At 38.5% G+C, this 17684-nt stretch overlaps 1 protein-coding gene across 4 annotated transcripts in view; it reads left to right on the top strand.

The window, feature by feature from the left end:
* The window catches only part of rbm33a (RNA binding motif protein 33a), a 55702-nt gene that overhangs the window by 16600 nt on the left and 21418 nt on the right, over positions 1–17684 (top strand). For 2 of the 4 annotated variants that reach the window (XM_056461915.1, XM_056461913.1), the window contains exons 6-15: positions 217–345; positions 429–615; positions 2964–3259; positions 7173–7476; positions 7958–8019; positions 10436–10562; positions 10733–11046; positions 11784–12053; positions 12220–12510; positions 14391–14990. In XM_056461915.1, the coding sequence (XP_056317890.1) occupies positions 217–345; positions 429–615; positions 2964–3259; positions 7173–7476; positions 7958–8019; positions 10436–10562; positions 10733–11046; positions 11784–12053; positions 12220–12510; positions 14391–14990 (2580 nt within the window). The remainder of the gene's footprint in view (positions 1–216; positions 346–428; positions 616–2963; positions 3260–7172; positions 7477–7957; positions 8020–10435; positions 10563–10732; positions 11047–11783; positions 12054–12219; positions 12511–14390; positions 14991–17684) is intronic. The other 2 variants (XM_056461914.1, XM_056461916.1) reach the window with 2 other exon arrangements.

The raw sequence follows: 17684 nt of genomic DNA, 5'->3' as shown, positions 1-17684 counted from the left end.
TAACGAATATACTCCTCAATTAAAATTTTTACTGTTGCCTCTACACAGTGGAAGTGCTCATTTTCCAGGTTTTCCAGGTTTTGACATTGAGCAGGTTCTGATAGTGTCCATCTGTAACATGCTAGAGCCGCAGGTGTTTCAATAGAGGATACGCAGGTGCCCTTATGCTCATGTTCGGCTTAAATAACCAAGTAAATATTTGATTATCACTTTCAGGTGGATGAGTACCCAACAGAATATAGAGAGCAGCAGACTAACCAACAGCAAGTGGCTGAGGAGGAAGAGGAGGCACATGAGGAGGAAACTGAGGAGCAGGACAGCTCTCAGGTCACAGAATTAGAGGAGGTAAAGGATGAGTTTGTGGTCTCTTCATTCATGATGATGATTTAAAGTCACACCGTATGATGCAAGTTCACTGCAAACTTTAGGCGGACAATGAAAACGATCCAGAGGCTGAGCATGAGCAGGATGCAGATGTAAAGGAGGAGTCCGACGAGGAGGAGGAAGATGATGAAGAATCTGGCCGCCTGCGATTTAAGACTGAGCGCAAAGATGACACAGTGGTCCGGTTGTCTGATGTTGCTAGTAAAAGAAGGAACATCCCGGAAACATTAGGTTAGTTGCTAACAAATAAATTATTAGTTTTTGTACTGTTCTAGTTTTAAAGAAGTGTTGATCTTTTAAATGAAAAGAATTCTGAAAAATGTTTAATGACCTTTTTTCTAAAGCAGGTCGCACACCAGAAGCGCAGCTCGGCACTTCGACACGGCACGCACATGACAGTTAAAAGTATCACTCACCAGATGCGCACATTCGCATGATATTTAACATGAAACTAATCAGATGGCGCTCTGTGGTGCGGCAGGAATATGAACAGTGTGTGTATACCCTGATAGAAACCTATGTTTAGAATTCTAAAACGCATGGCGCTGCGAGTGGCGCTTCTGGTGTGCAACCTGCTTAAGATGTGATGACACTGATGACATTAGACACTAACAGTGACTACATCAGCATGCTTTTTTATTGATTAAAAAAGGTGAAATCTCTTTATTTTTGTCATATTTCAACATTTTAGTTATTTTTTCTCTGCATTGAGATGTTGTAATCTGAGATTTGTTCTAAAAGCTGTTTTAAAAAAGTGTCCAAGAGCTTTAAAAAGGAAGTATTAATGGTTTACTTTATAACCTAAAAGAAAATACTTTATTATTTTTTTTTTACTTTCTTTTGAAGGGATAATTCACCCAATTATTTTGTTCTGTTAACCGCAAAACAAGATATTTAGGAAACCATTAATCACTTATATTCATAGTAGGAAAATTGAAAGTCAATGGTTACAGGTTTCCAACACTCTTTAAAATATTTTCCAGGTTGTCCACGGGGTCTTAAAGTCTTAATGTCCTAAATTTCAAAAACAACATTTTAGGCATTTAAGGGTCTTAAATTATTTTAAACAGGTCTTAAGACTTAATTGGTACAACCAACAATCCATTAAACTGTTTAACAAAAGTTACATTTATTAACTCTATTTACCTGGTTTAGTTATCTTTCTTACAATAACATATAAGTATATGTTTGAAAAATGTTTTCTTTTTTTAATGGGGCAAGTAAAAATATAAGTCTGAAATTTCATTAATAAAGGTCTTAAAAAGTAATAAATAGACTTCGTAAAAACGGCAGAAACCCTGTCTCCTTTTGTGTTCAACAGAACAAAAAATAAAACCTCAGACAGGTTTGGAACAAGTGGGGATGGTGTGTAAATGATAACAGAATTCAAATCTTTTGGAGAACTATTACTTTGAAGTGTTTTTTTTAACCCCAAAGAAAAAAAAAGTCTAATATTCACCCTCATGGCCTTTAAGATTTTTTTTTGTTTGTCCCTACATCGAAAGTCCCAAAACAGAACACCAATTTTCAGTCCCGAAATCAGTTTTCATTTGAGATTTATTGTGCATTTAATGACTCCTCAAGCAAATCCTACTGTTTCTTTGCATTCATTTTTGTTTTTTTTATTCATATTTAGAAGGATCTATCAGTTGACATCACTGTACTCCATTTGACACACTTTGAAAGCCCCTGCTTTATATGATGAGCAGATTTTTTGTTTTTTATTTTCTTATAAATATTGATCAGCAAATGAACAGAAGCTCAATCACATTTGACAGACACTTGAGAATGAACTTCAAAGGTTCTTGTGGAAGCTCAAACATTCCGGTGACATGCAAGAATGAACCTTAAGGGTTCTTGTGGATCAAGCAAGCATACCTGAGCTTCGGGGATCCAGTCTTTGATGCTATAAACAATGTTGACTAAAATGAAAAGAAAATATGGTCGTCATAAACCCCAACTCTTAAGAAGATTAATAAAATTATATAGATATAATTCGATTATTGATTTAATTTTCTGATTTCTTCATATAAGTTTTGAATCTTAAGCATTTGAGATGAAATGGCTGTGAAAAAAATGTTCCGAAGATGAACTAATTCTTAATATGGGTTGTTGAGAATTTTAATGTCGTGTCAAATGACCTTTTAAGGTTTAAACTAAAGAAATAGTTCACCCAAAAGTGATTTCTTTTATAATTTAAGCACCCTACACTTGTTCCAAAGAAATTTGAGTTAAATTTTTTATTATGTTGAACACAAGATATTTTGAAGAATGTTGTAAACATATTACCATTAACATCCATATTAGGAAAGACTGAATATACTATTGAAGTCAATGGTTGTAGGTGCCAAGCTTTCTTCAAAATATCATCATTTGTGTTTCACAAAATGAGGCCAAAATCTTCATTTTTGCGTAAACTATCCCTTTAACTTGGCTCCCCAAGTGATCATAAATCAAAACCAAAAAGATTGTATTATAAATTATAAATTTATTTCCATTATCCTAATAAAGTGCAGAATAAAAAAAGGCTACTTGATTGTTCATGAAAACATTTGCCATTCATTTCTCTTCTCTTTCAGAGCTCTCTAAGGAAGCTAAAGCAGACCTGCAGAAGTTTGAGGAGAATGAGCGTCAGAGGAAGCAGGGTCGTTTTGGAGGACGAGGGAGAGGAGGCCCATATGGAGATGGAGGAAGAGGAGGAATGCAAGGTAGAGGTGGAATGAGAGGAAGAGGAGGAGCGGGAGGTCGAGGACTCGGAGGAAGAAGTGATTTCCACATGTTTGGAATGGGAGGTTTTCGCGGCGATGGAGTCGGAGGTCGGGGTAGAATAAATGAGCAAAGGCCTCCGTTGATGCAGATGAACTTAGGAATGCAGGTAAGAGACTAATTAGTGTATTGCATCTATCGGTTATATTTAGTGCAAAAGAATGTGTGAGTTCTAAATAGTAGAAGAAGAAGCTTATCCTTGCTATTATCCAAGGGGTCAATTTGACCCACTTTAATTTTTTACATCTGTAAATACATAATTTAAAGGGTTATTTAAGTTGTCAACAAAAGGCATCAATTACTGAACACAAACCTATCAAAAAATAATGTGGAGATTTTAAGGGGTGAGTTTAAATTGACCAGTTTAATAGGAAACATTTACAGTTTGGCAAATAAATCAATTAATGTAATTACAATCCATTAAGAAAACAACAGTGATTTAAATAACTGATTGAGTGTGTCTTGTCACTTTACATTAGTTATTAACACATTTCTATGACAGGAACATATAACATATAGGGTGGACTTGTGGGGAAAGTTCATGACCCAAGTTGTCCTAAACCTGAGAACGCTTTAAGCACTTCAAATAAGTTCTTCATAAGAATGCAACGCAGTTTGACCTGACATGGGCATGACATACATGTGCTGTGTACTGTTTAAAGTGTTTGAGACATGTTCCCTCGAGCATAACTAGTTGAGTCTTAATCTGTAAACGTTAGGAAGTCACAAGACTATTTTTATTTTGCCTAAAGGCCCACCTGTTAAAGTTCAGAGACTTCACTGAACGAGTACCAACATGCAAAAGATGAAGCACAGTAATTGTGATGATATAATTAAAAATGTATATATTTCTTGCTAGACATTACATTTTTATGAGAGCAGTAACAATAAAGGGGCTTAATAGTTAATAGGTATAATATAAATAATGTTGTGTTCAGTTGAGTGTGTTGCTTGTAATTTAGTATTTGTTCTGTGCAATTCTGTGTTTTTTAATGTATATTTTAAATTGGAAAGCAAGCAGTTGGTTTTGATTTTAGACTTTAATATTTGTATATTCAAAGTATTAATCACGTATCAAGAATACTTGTTAGTTGCAGTCTTGCATCACACACTATAATTTGAGAAACCCTTAATTTGAGCAATATGGATGTTACACTCCTAGGTTTACCTTGATAAAACCCACAGAAACCTTAAATACATCATTGCATTTACACTGTTCCATAAAATTGGACTTACTGTTATTTTGTGGAATGCGGACCATTTGAATATTATTTAGGTACTGATTTTCTGGTTATTGTTGGCATCTGCTGCTAACTGTTGTGGGCTGGGCAGTGACTAATATGCTGCTTCTCAAATTGAAACACTGATATACAATTGTTCTACTTCTATTCCAAACCTTTGCCTTAGCATAAGTGAATAGCACATATGCTGATTGTTATCCATTGTGATTCTGTGTCAAGGGGTTTTCTAGGCTTCTCCTGCGCTTAATTGACTATTAAGAGAGCGGAGGTAGAATTGTCCACATGTAAACGTATAATCCTGACAAGCCCCGAAGGAACAAATGCACATTTACAAGGTAAAATTTTGAGTCAGCCAGTAAGATTGTGCTTTTACACTCTGCTGTTGTCATGACAATCACTGTGTGCACATAAATTAGCAATCAGCATTCATTGCAGTTGTTTCCTGCAATTGTGATTCCTGTGGAAATGCATTTAAAACTAATCTTTATAGAAAAGCCTGTGAATGCATTTTTTGCGTGGGTTTTTTTTCGGTGGAAAGACAGGTGTCATTGAACTGACAGCCTTGTTTTGAAATTGCCAATTTTACAGGTATTTCTAGACAAATGTGAATGTTGAGCCTTGCTTTTCACAGAGCTTTGCACTTGACACAGCAGCCTCTAAAATATAATGGTTGTATTTACACTAATTCCGGTGTTTAAAGATGCCATTGATTCAATAAGTCAAATTGTTTTCTGATGTCTAAATAGTAAGATTGAGACTGTTTAAGTTTAAACTCTGCAGATTTTGTATTATTCTAATTTATTACCCCAGTGTGGAGAAGAGGTTTATTTTAGCTAGTTATATTTAATCCTCCAAAAATAACTATTTTCTAGGCTAAATCTAGGCTAAATTATAATCATACTCGACAATAGTGACAGAGAGAGATGTAGTTAGAGTTGTATTTTGAATCTTTTAACATGTATGAAAAAAACAGGCAGTAGTTAATATCAATCTCTGCATAATGGCATTTAATTAAATTGTGTTGTTGTTCTTTCTCTCCAGAATAATAACAGTAAGAGCTGATATGACATGATGCTGAAACATGCATTAAACATATAACAAATAACATTAAAAATCCCCCTTTTGAACACTATTTTTTTTTTTAGGAAGCAATTATAATATTTTGGAACAATAAACATGTCAGGCTAAATAATTAAAATAAATCATTGACCTCTGCTACCTTCATAAGTTTCAAAAACATAAACCTTACACATACCTTAGGAACGGTATAACAGAAAATTGTAGTGGGTTTTAAAACCTTGACTTTTCCAAACCGCGGTAAACCTTGAAACCGGTTATCATCCCATCCCTACTTGCTAAATCACTTCACTATGTCACACTCATGCTCTGATTCGTTGCTGAATAACCAGTCAAAGTGCTCTCTTCATCCGAATCGGGCCTACGAGCTCTGACGTTAACCCAACGAGAGGTTTTGCATTGAACCAAACCAAAGCAACTAGCTGGACTGACTCTGACCAATGAAGCCCATTGACCAAGTGTCGATTTGCTGTGTACTGCCCCTTATACTCATAAGATTTACAGAAGAATGAGGAAACCACTGGGTTTGACTCACAGAATGCCAATTTTCATATACTGAACACTTAATATTCAGTTTTGCCTACTAGGTATGTCCAGATTTTTATTAAATGGCACCTTTAATTGCATTATAATAAATGCTAAAATATAAAAGTTCTTTTAAAATGTCATAGCATTTCTTTTGTTTTTTGTATTTTTGATTATAAATACAGCCTTGATGAGTATTAGTGACCACTTTAAGAAACAACTTACTGACCACAATCTTTTGAAAGGCACTGTAATGTCAGGCAAGCTTGGCATTTGATTATTTTTTTTTGAGGTAGTTGAAGATCAGTTTTTAGATGTTGCGTTGACTTTTGTCTCGTCTTGTCTCACCCTTGCAGAGTCAGTTTGCTTTTGAGTAAAAGTCAATTATCACCGTTCTCACTCCCTCTCTTATCCATGTTGATATATGGATTATGGCAAATAACTTGGCGGGAGTCCATTGAGGAAGCATTACACCAAATTAAATTTGTACTTTGCTGAAGGATTTAGCTTCCTGCGCTTATATTATTATTAAATATCTGTTGAGGGTGTAATCCCTTTGCGCTTGAGCTGTTCGTTCGAACGTTCGCGCTGCACCTTTTTTTTTTTTTTTTTTTTTTTTAAAGCTGATTTTCTTTTATAGAAAAGCCTGACTTTCTAGGCTTTTGGCACAACTTGTCATTCCTCGACATTGATGTGTTCTTTTACCATGCGGTGCTGACAGCAGTATATAGTGCACTCACTGCCATAATGATTTAATGGAATTTCCCTCCACTCCTGTCTGTGAGTTGTCATATAAAGCACATGTTGTCTTCATCTGATCATGAGCTAATAAATATAGAGTGTGTACAGAAAGACTGGAATGTGTATCTGAGTTTGTGGAGTCAACCCTTCACTTCAAATGAGGTGATGTCCTTTTAGGTTAAGTCAACAGGGACACAGAGGCACAACGCATGTTTTTTGAGAGACTACTTGAACATTTTGTATTCGTCTTAAACTCCTCATTCAATTCAGATTCAGTCCCAGTCACTTGGCTCTTATGATTGATTACTTGATTAAAGGGGTCGTCTGGAGACCCAAGGTCACAACACTACAAGATAATGATTTTTTTGGGGTGAAAGAGAGGAGGCTTACGCTATTGATTGATGGTCTTTGGCTTCTCTCTCTCTGTCGTTTTTAAAGCAGCAGCTCAGAATGACTCCTCCGCTCCAGCATCACCATCATCAATCTCGTCTGCCCGGCCCAAGAAGCTCTGGAGGTCCTGGGCTGTTCCCAGATCCAGGCACTCCAATTGCTCAGCAACCGCTGCAGATGTTGATGCCACATCTGAGCCACCGTTCCCCAGGCCCCAGAACACAACAGTTGAACTCCCCACCACGGCACTCGCACCCACATCCCAACCAACACCAGCAGCACCAACAGCACCATCCCAAAAACATTCACATCAACCCTCATTTCAGAGGACCATCATCCTCACCTGTGCAAGGTATGGCCCCAGATTCCAGTCTATATTCTTTGATGCATGTTTAGCGTTCTAAAGTGCTTTTTCTTTGTTAATTTTTTAGGCTAAGCACTTTCGGCTGATGCTTACACACATTTTCACTCGGCGAGGTCCTTTTAAGTGTTTTTTTCTCTCTGGTGTGGCCTTCACTCTGTAGGCAGTCCATCAGCATTAAACCAGCTTTCTGAAATGCACACATCTGCGAAGGTGGAATGATTCACAACGAAATTACTCCTTTTGACTGTCAGTTTATCTCATTAGGTGGCCCAGTCTGCTCGAGAGAGAGATGCAGAGTTTAATCAGCAGAACAGCCCTCTCTCTGTGACCAGCTGTGACAAACCATGGTTTAGACACGTGGCAAGAAGAGACTTTTATGGTGTCTGTGTTACGCCAACCCACTCTCTCGTTCTGCATCCCTTTTTCTGTCTGTCTGACTCCTGCTTTTTCTATTTCCATTTAATCTCAGTTCCCCCAATGCCTCCTGTGCAGAACCAACCGAGGCCTAACATCGCTTCACCGAGACTCTCTGTAAGTAACCTCACGTTGCTTTAAGTTAGAATTAAGTGATTTCAATCTGCATAAATCTGCTGTGTGTTACGGTCGAAACGGCCTGGGTCATAGACACTTAGAGCAACGTGTGCTGTGTGCAAGGAACGTCTCTCTAAAAGTGTGCTCGTATACGAGGAGGATCTGCCAGTTGAAATTGAAATGGAGACCGTGAAAACGTAGAACAGATATAAAAGCCCTTTACGGCCTGTAAGGATGTAGGAACCGTCATGCAGCTGGCTGCACTGTGGATAAAGTGATTACTGCCGAGGAGGAGACCATCAGAAACCCTCATAAAATAAACTGTTTCCCCAATTCTCTTCTTTTTCCGCTCCGTTACAAATATTTTGGTTTTCTGTTTATTGTTGTTGTCTACTGGAGCTGTAGTTGCATGTTGCAGTAACATGAGCACTATGCAGTGCTACTGTATGTGCAATATTTTCACTTAAAGTTAGAAAGTTAATTCCTAATGCCAAATTTTTTGTCATTTTAAATTTAGTTTATAATTGTATATATTGTGATAAATGTCTTTTATAGTTTAATAAATGACTTATAATTATTATAAATGATTATAAACTATTTTTTGTAAATCCATATCAATTAATACCTTATGACTTTTTACAATCACTCTCATAGCATCAAGTGTATTCACTTTTTTTTAATTCATAAAAAGTTTATAATATCCATGCCATTCATATTTATGTCCATGTTGTTTGTGCACTGTGGCCACAAGTTTAGAGACAACGTGGACTCTTAAAATGGTTGGTTGTTTCTGATCTTGCTGAATGAGAAAGAAGTTTCACAATGACATTTTTCCAGCTGTTTGTCTCCCACAGCCAGTCTAGTATACAGACAGGACACCATTAAAAATGCCAATGGCGTTTTGCAGGGATCCGCGTCCATTAGCCCTCTGGGCTCTTGATTATCATACATTAGCATACGATCACATCTCATCTTACAATAGGCTGATCCACAATTACTCTATGAATATTTACTACTTTAGAGTTTTTGAATATTAATCTCCATGCTACATATTTATATAGTATTTTATGTTTAATACTGGTCAAAGCAGAAAACATTTTGCAAGGTAAAAGTGTACATTTGTCTTTTGTAAGTAACGTTGATTGAATCATAATTATAATTTTTTTGTTTAAAGTCATAGTTCACCTAAAAATTGAAATTTACTCACCATTTATTCACTTCCAAGTGGTTACAAACCTTTATAAGGTTGTTTTTTTCTGACAGACACAAAGGATTTTTTGGAGAATGTTAGAAACCAGTAGCCAGAATGTCATCTTTTGTGTTCAACAGAAAAAAAAAGTAATTTAAACATGTTTGGAACTGGTATAGGTTGAGTAAATAATTACAGAATTTACATTTTTGAGTAAACTATCCTTTTAAAAGCTTAGTAATCTCCAGAATTTTGTAAAAAAAAATGTAGTACATTTTTCTTAATGTTGAACTTTAGGAGTTTTTTGATACCAGAACGGCAGAAAGGAACAAGTTGCAGAGTGTATTTTAAGACACCCGAGACTTGTCTCCTAAATGGTATCAGCCCATGTTTGGCATTTGTCTTTCCCACTCCCTTTCTATCTCCCAGGCAGATCATAACTGGTTACATATTGAACAGATCCATGGGTATTTACGAAAGATTAGCCCCCCAAAAGGACATGCTCCTTTTATCAAACGAATGCAAACTTGCAAAGGTATTGTGAATGTACTTAAGCTCCCATTGTGTTACAGGAACTGACCTTTTGAATAGAGCAATGAAGTCTACAATAACAATGTGATTCTCCCTCGCTCCCTCCTGTCCATTGCTTAGCTAAGCTGCCTGATTGACTTTCTGTTAAGCAACTTGGCTGGCCTTGGTGACACTCACTGGCTGACTAAAGATCAGGGCTGAAAACGTGGATTAAAAGTTGGATTGCATCTTAAGTCATTTATAATGAGTAAAGAGGTGCTAAGCATCACAATTTGCTGGAGTGTGGCCCCTTTGAACGAAGGCTAATTTCTTAAGAGCAAAGGATATTTTCAAAGAATAAAGGAGAGGGGATTCGCATTCAACTGCAGGATTAGTAAGGATCGTTATCTTTTTTTCCTCTGGAAAGGTAGAGAGGGGATTTTGAGTTTTATGAGCAATGGGTTAGGTAAGCACTGCGAACGGATAAAGATTTATATTCAAGGGTGTATGCAAATCATTTTCTTTCTGCCGAAAAGATTTCTCAATGGCATAAGCTGATGTCTATGATCTTAATATGAAGTGTTACATTTATAAGAAAAGATAAGAAGTGTAAAGCTTTTTAAAAATCACCCATCAACAATATCTCCATTTTGAAAAGAGTGTTTTCTGAGGAGTCACTATGAATCCTTATTTATGCTGTTATCCATCCTCCTTCAGGCTCCTCCTGATTTTCAGCAGCATCTGGGGAATTTTGGCCCACCTTTGCGGCCTCTGCCTTCCCAGGAGCCATGGAGAGGACCACCACCACCACATCATCAGGATCAAGACCACTTCTTCCCTGGTGGTAAGGTCAAATCATTTTAGAAAGCTGTAGGATGCCAACCTAAATGTGATGTCACACTGGAGACCTGCATTGTCTTAAATACCAATTCCTCTATCCATTCGTTTGCTGATGGTGTACAGTTTTGAAATTTTGTTCACCTCACCTATTTTTTCTATTCTTTTCTTTTTCAGAACCGCGATTTTCAGGCCAGCACATGTTTGACCAGCCAGGCCCTGCCCCCCTTTTGAATAACAGTGTTCATCCATTATCGGGGCAAGGCCCTCCGAATTTCCCTCCACAGGGAGGACTTGGAGGTCCTGCATTTGGTCCTTTGGGGCTCGGACAGAATCAAGGGCCTCAGAGTCTAGCCCTGCAGCATGCAGGCCCTCCAGGGCCCCCTGGTCCCCGTGGATTTGTGGGTCACAGACAGCCATTCTCGCCCCCGCAACAGGGACCCCCCTTTAGCCCCCAGCACATGCCATTTGGTATGCAGGTACGCCAGAGAGTAAGTTAAACTACCAAAAGTTAGCATGGCCTTGCTGGCATGGTGAACATTGCATGTTAAACTAGCATGAAAAAAAAAGTTATCATTATACGTGCGTTGTGTATTTCTGTATTTTATGAGGTCTTAAACTCGCTTAATTTAGCTCAGGAAATATGTCGGTGTTACAGTAAGGTTTGCGTTGTGCATGCGTCTTTACTGACAGTCATGATCAATTTAATGCATCCTTGTTTAATAAAAGGTAGCTTTCTATAAAAAAACTTACTGACCCCAAACCTTTGAATGGTAGGGTAGGTGGCACAGTGTAAATAGACAAGCAGACATGGTGTCAGCTGTGTAAGGATAACCTGCCATTTTACATGTAAGCAGCAGACAAGACTGCCCTCTTGTGTTAGCAGTATTTGTCAGTTCATGGTTATTTGAGGTCACTGGGTTAGCTGATACACATCAAACACCTGGCTCTCTTTCAGAGACATTATTCCTCCTGAAACCGTTTATTTTCTTTGGTTTCACATATAAATTGAATTAATTTGAGATTTCAGAATCAACTCAAATTGGAAAAGAACAACAAATAAACTGAACTCCTGTTGACTAGATTGTGTTTCAGTGTAAATTTCCCTTTAAGGCAAAGGTTTATAACATTTGATCTAACTTATTTGTACACTCAAGATGTAAATTAAATTATTTCATCCTCATTTTAGTTTGTGTACTTATTATTTATTTATTTTTTTTATTTATAGAGTCTACTGCAGCAGCCCCTGCACCATGATCCGCAACTATCCCATCAGCCCTTGCACCAGCAGCACCAGCAACACAGACAGGACTTACCCCCCCAGGCGTTGCTTCACTCCCAGCCTCCACCCCAACATCAAACTCACCACCAACACCACCCACGGGACCAACACCTCTCCCAGCCCCATTTTCGCCAATCGATTCCGAGTGGCCATAGACAGATGCAGTCCCGGCCACAGGGCAACCAGCAGCGTAACAACCATGCCAGACCCAGAATGGTAAGCACTTCAAATGTGTTTTTGATGCTGGCTATCAAGTTATATTTCATTCATGCAAAGCAGTTCACTACACTAGAGCAAAACTGCTGTCAATTAATTCATTTTCACTCCTGGCAGTACCATGAACATCAACCTGTTTTTCTGACCTTCTCCTGCTTTTCTTCAGACGCCGCCTTCTCCAATGCAGCAGATTCCTCCTCAGCGCAACAGCAACCTTCGGGAGCTGCCCATTGCTACTAGTAACAATAATACCTGCCCATCAGTGCCTAGTGGGCAAGCAAAACCAGTTACCAAGGCAACACAAAATGTTAGGCAAGGGCCCGTTGCTCGTTCTGGACCAGCAGGAAAGGTTGGTCCTGTAGCACAAGGACAGGGCTCCGCCAGAGCACCGCCGCAGCCCAGAGTGCCCGAGATAAAGAAAGCACATCCAGCTGCACAGCCAAGCACCACTCCACAGGTAATACTGCATAACATCACTGTAAACATGACTTATGTGTGGGAGATGCTGGATGTGTTTGAAGTGCTTTACATAATAGCAGTTGAGTACCACAAACAATTGATTTTAAATGAGACGTAGATGTAAATAAGACATATTCAGGTTTATGCAAAAATTTTTTTTAGTTTCTTAAATTTGATTGGCCGAGAGCAGGTATTCTGTGAGTATCAGCAATGATCCAGGCTCTTCATCTGTGGGCATCTGTCCAGCCGCAGCGAGTGTCATGCAGACTCACTATAGTTTGACACATACTGCTGCTGCTGTACTACATGATGTATTTTTAAAAGAATTTTAGGCAAGAATGTAGTAGTTTAGATTAAAAATAATTTCTAGTCAAGTCAACATTTATTTTTAAAGCATTTTAAGAAACAAGAGTACCAAATTGCTGCACGCACATTAACAATTTAAACATTTATTCTGTTTATTCTGATCTGCTTTGTAATCCTTAGCTTTGAGCAAGATCCTCTGTTTTGTCATGTCAAAGACATTATAGTACTCAACAATATGCAAGGAATTTAAATACTTGTTCTGAAGTGAAGTTTTAAAAATGGCAATGTCTTTTACCCAGCAGTTACAGTCAACTTCAGATGTGAATTTGTAGCCGAAGAAATTAGTTTCTCACACAGACAATGTGTTACTCATGTACTATAGCTCATTTACACACAAACATGTATGTTTTATTCAGGGATATTACTCTCTATATATACATATATGTCCACTAAATATTAATTTCTTAACTCTTGTAAAGTTGGGTTGTCAGATCAATTTACATTGCACCCACAGACAGATGATCATCAAAGTATGTTACTTCCACAATCCGATAAACATTGAATAAACACATTCAGTCTTCAGTTATGATGAGCAACAACCAATACTTACCAATACAACCAGGGCTTACCTGAATACAATTTTTTCTGATGACTTTGCATTATTCGACTAATGAAATATTTTTTAATCTATTTAAATTGTACCTTTAATTGCCTACATGGCCTAAAAAGTGCTCAAGCACACACATAAAGCTTGTCACAGCACACAGCAAAAGTAATGGTTGTGAATGAGTAAAAGAGGACGCATTAACATTCAGAAACCTATTGATAAACTACTGCTTTCTTTGTTTTTGACTTATCGGCACATGTACACCGAAGTATTATTATGCAGCTGAAAGCCAGTGCTCTTCCAAAACGGCTATGAGCACTTGAGAGTACTTTAACATTGAACATTCTCCAACTGTCTGAATTAAAAAAACAGCACACATCGCTTCATGTGAAACCCTTTTGCTTTCATTATTTTACAAAAGTGCAGTGTTGTTGTTTTTTTGTTAACATAAATGAAGATTGTAAGAGCAAGATATTATACAGGTCCCATTCATTTATCATGCATTGATCCTATGCCACACATTTTTAGCTTAACAATAGGTTGAGTGAGCATGTAAAGTTGCTGTTTTGAGGTCAATGATTGGCTTTTTCCTGTCATGCCCCATATACTGTTACCAGCAATTAGCAATCTGTCAACCATGGACAACTTGATTTACTTTGCCATATGCTGTGTGTAAAAACAATCTGCGACTGAATCATATGGATTGACTAAGCCTCTTCTCTTTTACAAGTTTAGTCGACTATTGGGGCAGGCCTGGGTAACACTGATCCCAAAACCAAATGTTACAGTTGTATGTGTATGTATATGTAGATAATGCAATTGCAGCTAGACTTTGTCTAGAATGTGAAAGTAACCACAAGCATCTTGGTCTTCTGCGTATGCATCACTAGACTGAAATGTTTTTGCATAAAGCCAAAAGAAATCTTCATTTATTCATTTCAGAATTTATATTCATCCTTGTTTAGAACCCAGATGAAGATGAGGAGACACGGCAATACAGACTGAAGATCGAAGAACAGAAACGTATGCGAGAAGAGGTCCTTCGACGTAAAGAGCTGCGCAGACAGCAGCAAGCTGGTGAACGCAAAAAGGAACTGTTGGAACGAATTGGCGGCCAACTCCTAAACCAGACCCAACCAACACAGAACACCACACAGCCCCCTGCAGCTCAACCCCCTCAGCCGGTCCCTTCCCTGATCTCTAACGGAACCCCACAGAACCCTTCGCCCATCCTCAATTCCCCTCGTCCCAGTGTTAAGACACGTCTGTTAAACACTAAACCTCAGGGACCCGCTTCAGGCTGGTCTGGGCCACAGAAGCCACAGAGTGCTGGTCCTAATGCCAATCTGCAGGGCCAGCATCAACCATTGCAGAAGAGGACCATCGCCCCACAAAACACTCAACGACCGGCTGCTCAGGGTGTTGGTGCTCAGACCAACCCAGTAGAAGGGCATGGCCTGGGTCAGCCTCAGCCCGGTGGAAAAAGAACAGTGATGCAAAGAACCAACAGTGTTGAATCACCACAAGTTCCACAGAAAGTGCGTGTAGTTAAGCTTCAGGGAGAGGTGAGTGAATTTGTAAGCTATTTAAACTCTAGATGTGGTCCTTAAAGTTCATGTGCCACACATTTTTTGAGTCTCTTTCTTTTCGTCTTTGGCCTTTGGTGGTTTTCTTGAAGTAGTTGTCACCTTGATAGAATTAATAAAAGAGTCTACCTCAAAGACAAGGAAGATTTCCAATTACTGTAAAAGTCATGAAGTCTACTTTTTCGACCAGTAAAGTTTTTCGAGCTAAAAACTGTTTAAGGTATGCAGCAAATTTCTCTTTTTGAAAGAATCGATAGCGGTGGTAGTCTTCATACTGGGATTTAATTGACAGAACACTTTTACCTTTTGTGGCCATAAATGGCACCATCCTGCTGCCATTAAAGTGAGACGCTTGGCATTTGCGTCTTTACTCTGAGTGACAGCAGATTCAGACATTGTAAAGGTTTGTATCTTCTTCAAGTCAAGCAGCAATTTTACGAGTCAAGTTGAGCAAGACCAAATGGAGGTGTCTATCGGTTTCACCAATCATTTTACATTTAAGTCTAGAGTTTGAGGTTGTTCTGACAGGACGTTTTATGCATCTCAACCAAGAAAAGGAAGACCCAAGGATGATTTATGGCCTCTAAGAGATGATTTGTTCGTTGAATGAGGAGAAAACATCCTTTTCCAGTCTCCTGCCTGAAGCGAAGCTAAATATCTCCTTTGACTGCCAGATCTCTGTGAATGAAGATAACTGTGTGTCAACTTAGTTAATAGAAAGCTACACGCAGCTATCTGAAGTGCCGTGGCTCTGACTGACAAAGAGGAAGAAGGGGGAGGGTCTGTCAGACCGAAAGAAGCTGATCCTCTAGGTGCTTCTCTTCTCCTGCTGTCAACCTCAGCCGCCTGACAATGTTATCTCTCTTTCTTGTTCTCCCTTCTAACTTGTGCTCGCTCCGTGTTACTCTCTTCATCTATCTCGTCTCGCCTCTCGCTTTATCCATCCATCAGCTCATCATTGAAGTGTGTTAGAATAGGTGTCAGTCCAGGGACATCTGCAATTAATCTTTCTCGTCTATGTTGATATCGGTGTAATAATACCTGCGAGAGTCCGGGAGAAAGAGAGATGCCGGTTCGGGCGGATTTGTATTTCTTCCAGCTTAGCCGCACTGATAAGAGCAAATTAAATTTTCATCAGCAAGAATACAAAAGCCTGCACCGTACAAAAGCAGCATGGGGGATGGAGGTGACGGGCTGGGTGGGGGAGGGGGAGGGACTTGTCAGATGTCGTCACCCCGCCCCGCTGTATTGCTGCAGAGCATCTGATAGATGTAATCTGAAGGTGTGGATTTTGTATTGAGTTGGATTAATCCATTAACCCCCTCAGATGGAGACAGACAGAATAGAGATAATGCACACGGTTTAGAAAAAGACAGATGAGGGGAAAAGGATGAGCTTAGCTGCTTTGGCAATTATGTCTTTGTTGTAGACTGAAGGAATGTTTATAGGGAGTGTGTTGAATATATTCAGGTTTGCTGTCGGATGAGGACTACATGCTGATGTTTGATTCTCTCTGTGGTAGACGGTATAAGTCGGATGTTCTTTATGTTTTTCTTTTTATATTTTAACAAACTATAAGAATAACAGAGTACAACAAAAGTAACATACAAGGCATTCAAGAAATCATAGGGAAATTTTGATATTTGAATACGATTTTGAGGACTAGTGTAGCAGTTCAGTCAGTGTTAAAGGTGCAGTAGGTGATCTGCCAAAATGCTAATCGTTAGCATAATAGCTTTGAAAACTGTCCCTCCCCTGCAGTCCTCCTGAAATCATGAACACAGACCATAAAGATGACAGAAGACAAACCCTCTAGATCATGTCATTCGCCAGTTATAAAACTACAAATTCCAATTAAAAACTATTATATCTAGCGCATTTTCAGTTGTGTAGCAAGCAAAACTTATCATAATGTGCAATCTTTCATGCATGCAAGGATCGCTGGTCTCACTCACTCACACATTGTCCTAAAGCGACTATGCTTAGTGGTTGGCTGACGGGGTGCAGGAATTACACTTATTACTAAGCCATACTTGCATGCTATTTCAGAACGAATATTTAAAGTACCATAGTGAACAATATAGGGAGCATGTCACAGGTTATTATTGTTCAAAAATGAACCAATGTGAAAATAAAACCAACTTCGGATCAGTAAAGCAGGCTCAGTGGAATAGCGCTATTGACTTGTTTTATTGTTAAAATAAATTAAAATCTACATCATCGATGCTGTAAAATGTGGCCTTATGAAATTGAAAATAGGCACATCAGTCTTTCGCCTGAAGATTTCAGTGGCTGAACAACACTTCAGTGCATATAACCCATTCATAACAACACAATCTACATCAGCTTTGCGTGACTAAAATAGTTTTAAAACTTAACATACCTGTCTAAAAGAAAAACTGTCATCCTTCCTCCAGCGTACAAAACTAACTCCAATATTGATTCAGGATTTTGAAAAGTTTTGATTCAGCATTTGTTTTCACCACTGTCACTTTTGCACGTGCAAACGGCTGATCTGTCTGCATGAATGGCTGCGCAGATGTACAAATTTGTACTTTTGTTGACAGACAGTTTGGGCTACCTATCAAAATTATGGGAATTATTGCCCTGACAAAAAAAACTAAAAATGTTTCTGAAGATAATCACTTACCTCACTTTTAATAAATGGTTTGG

This window comes from Danio aesculapii, chromosome 7, assembly GCF_903798145.1.
Source record: "Danio aesculapii chromosome 7, fDanAes4.1, whole genome shotgun sequence".
NCBI classification, from domain to species: domain Eukaryota; kingdom Metazoa; phylum Chordata; class Actinopteri; order Cypriniformes; family Danionidae; genus Danio; species Danio aesculapii.
This window is presented reverse-complemented; position numbering and strand designations above follow the sequence as displayed.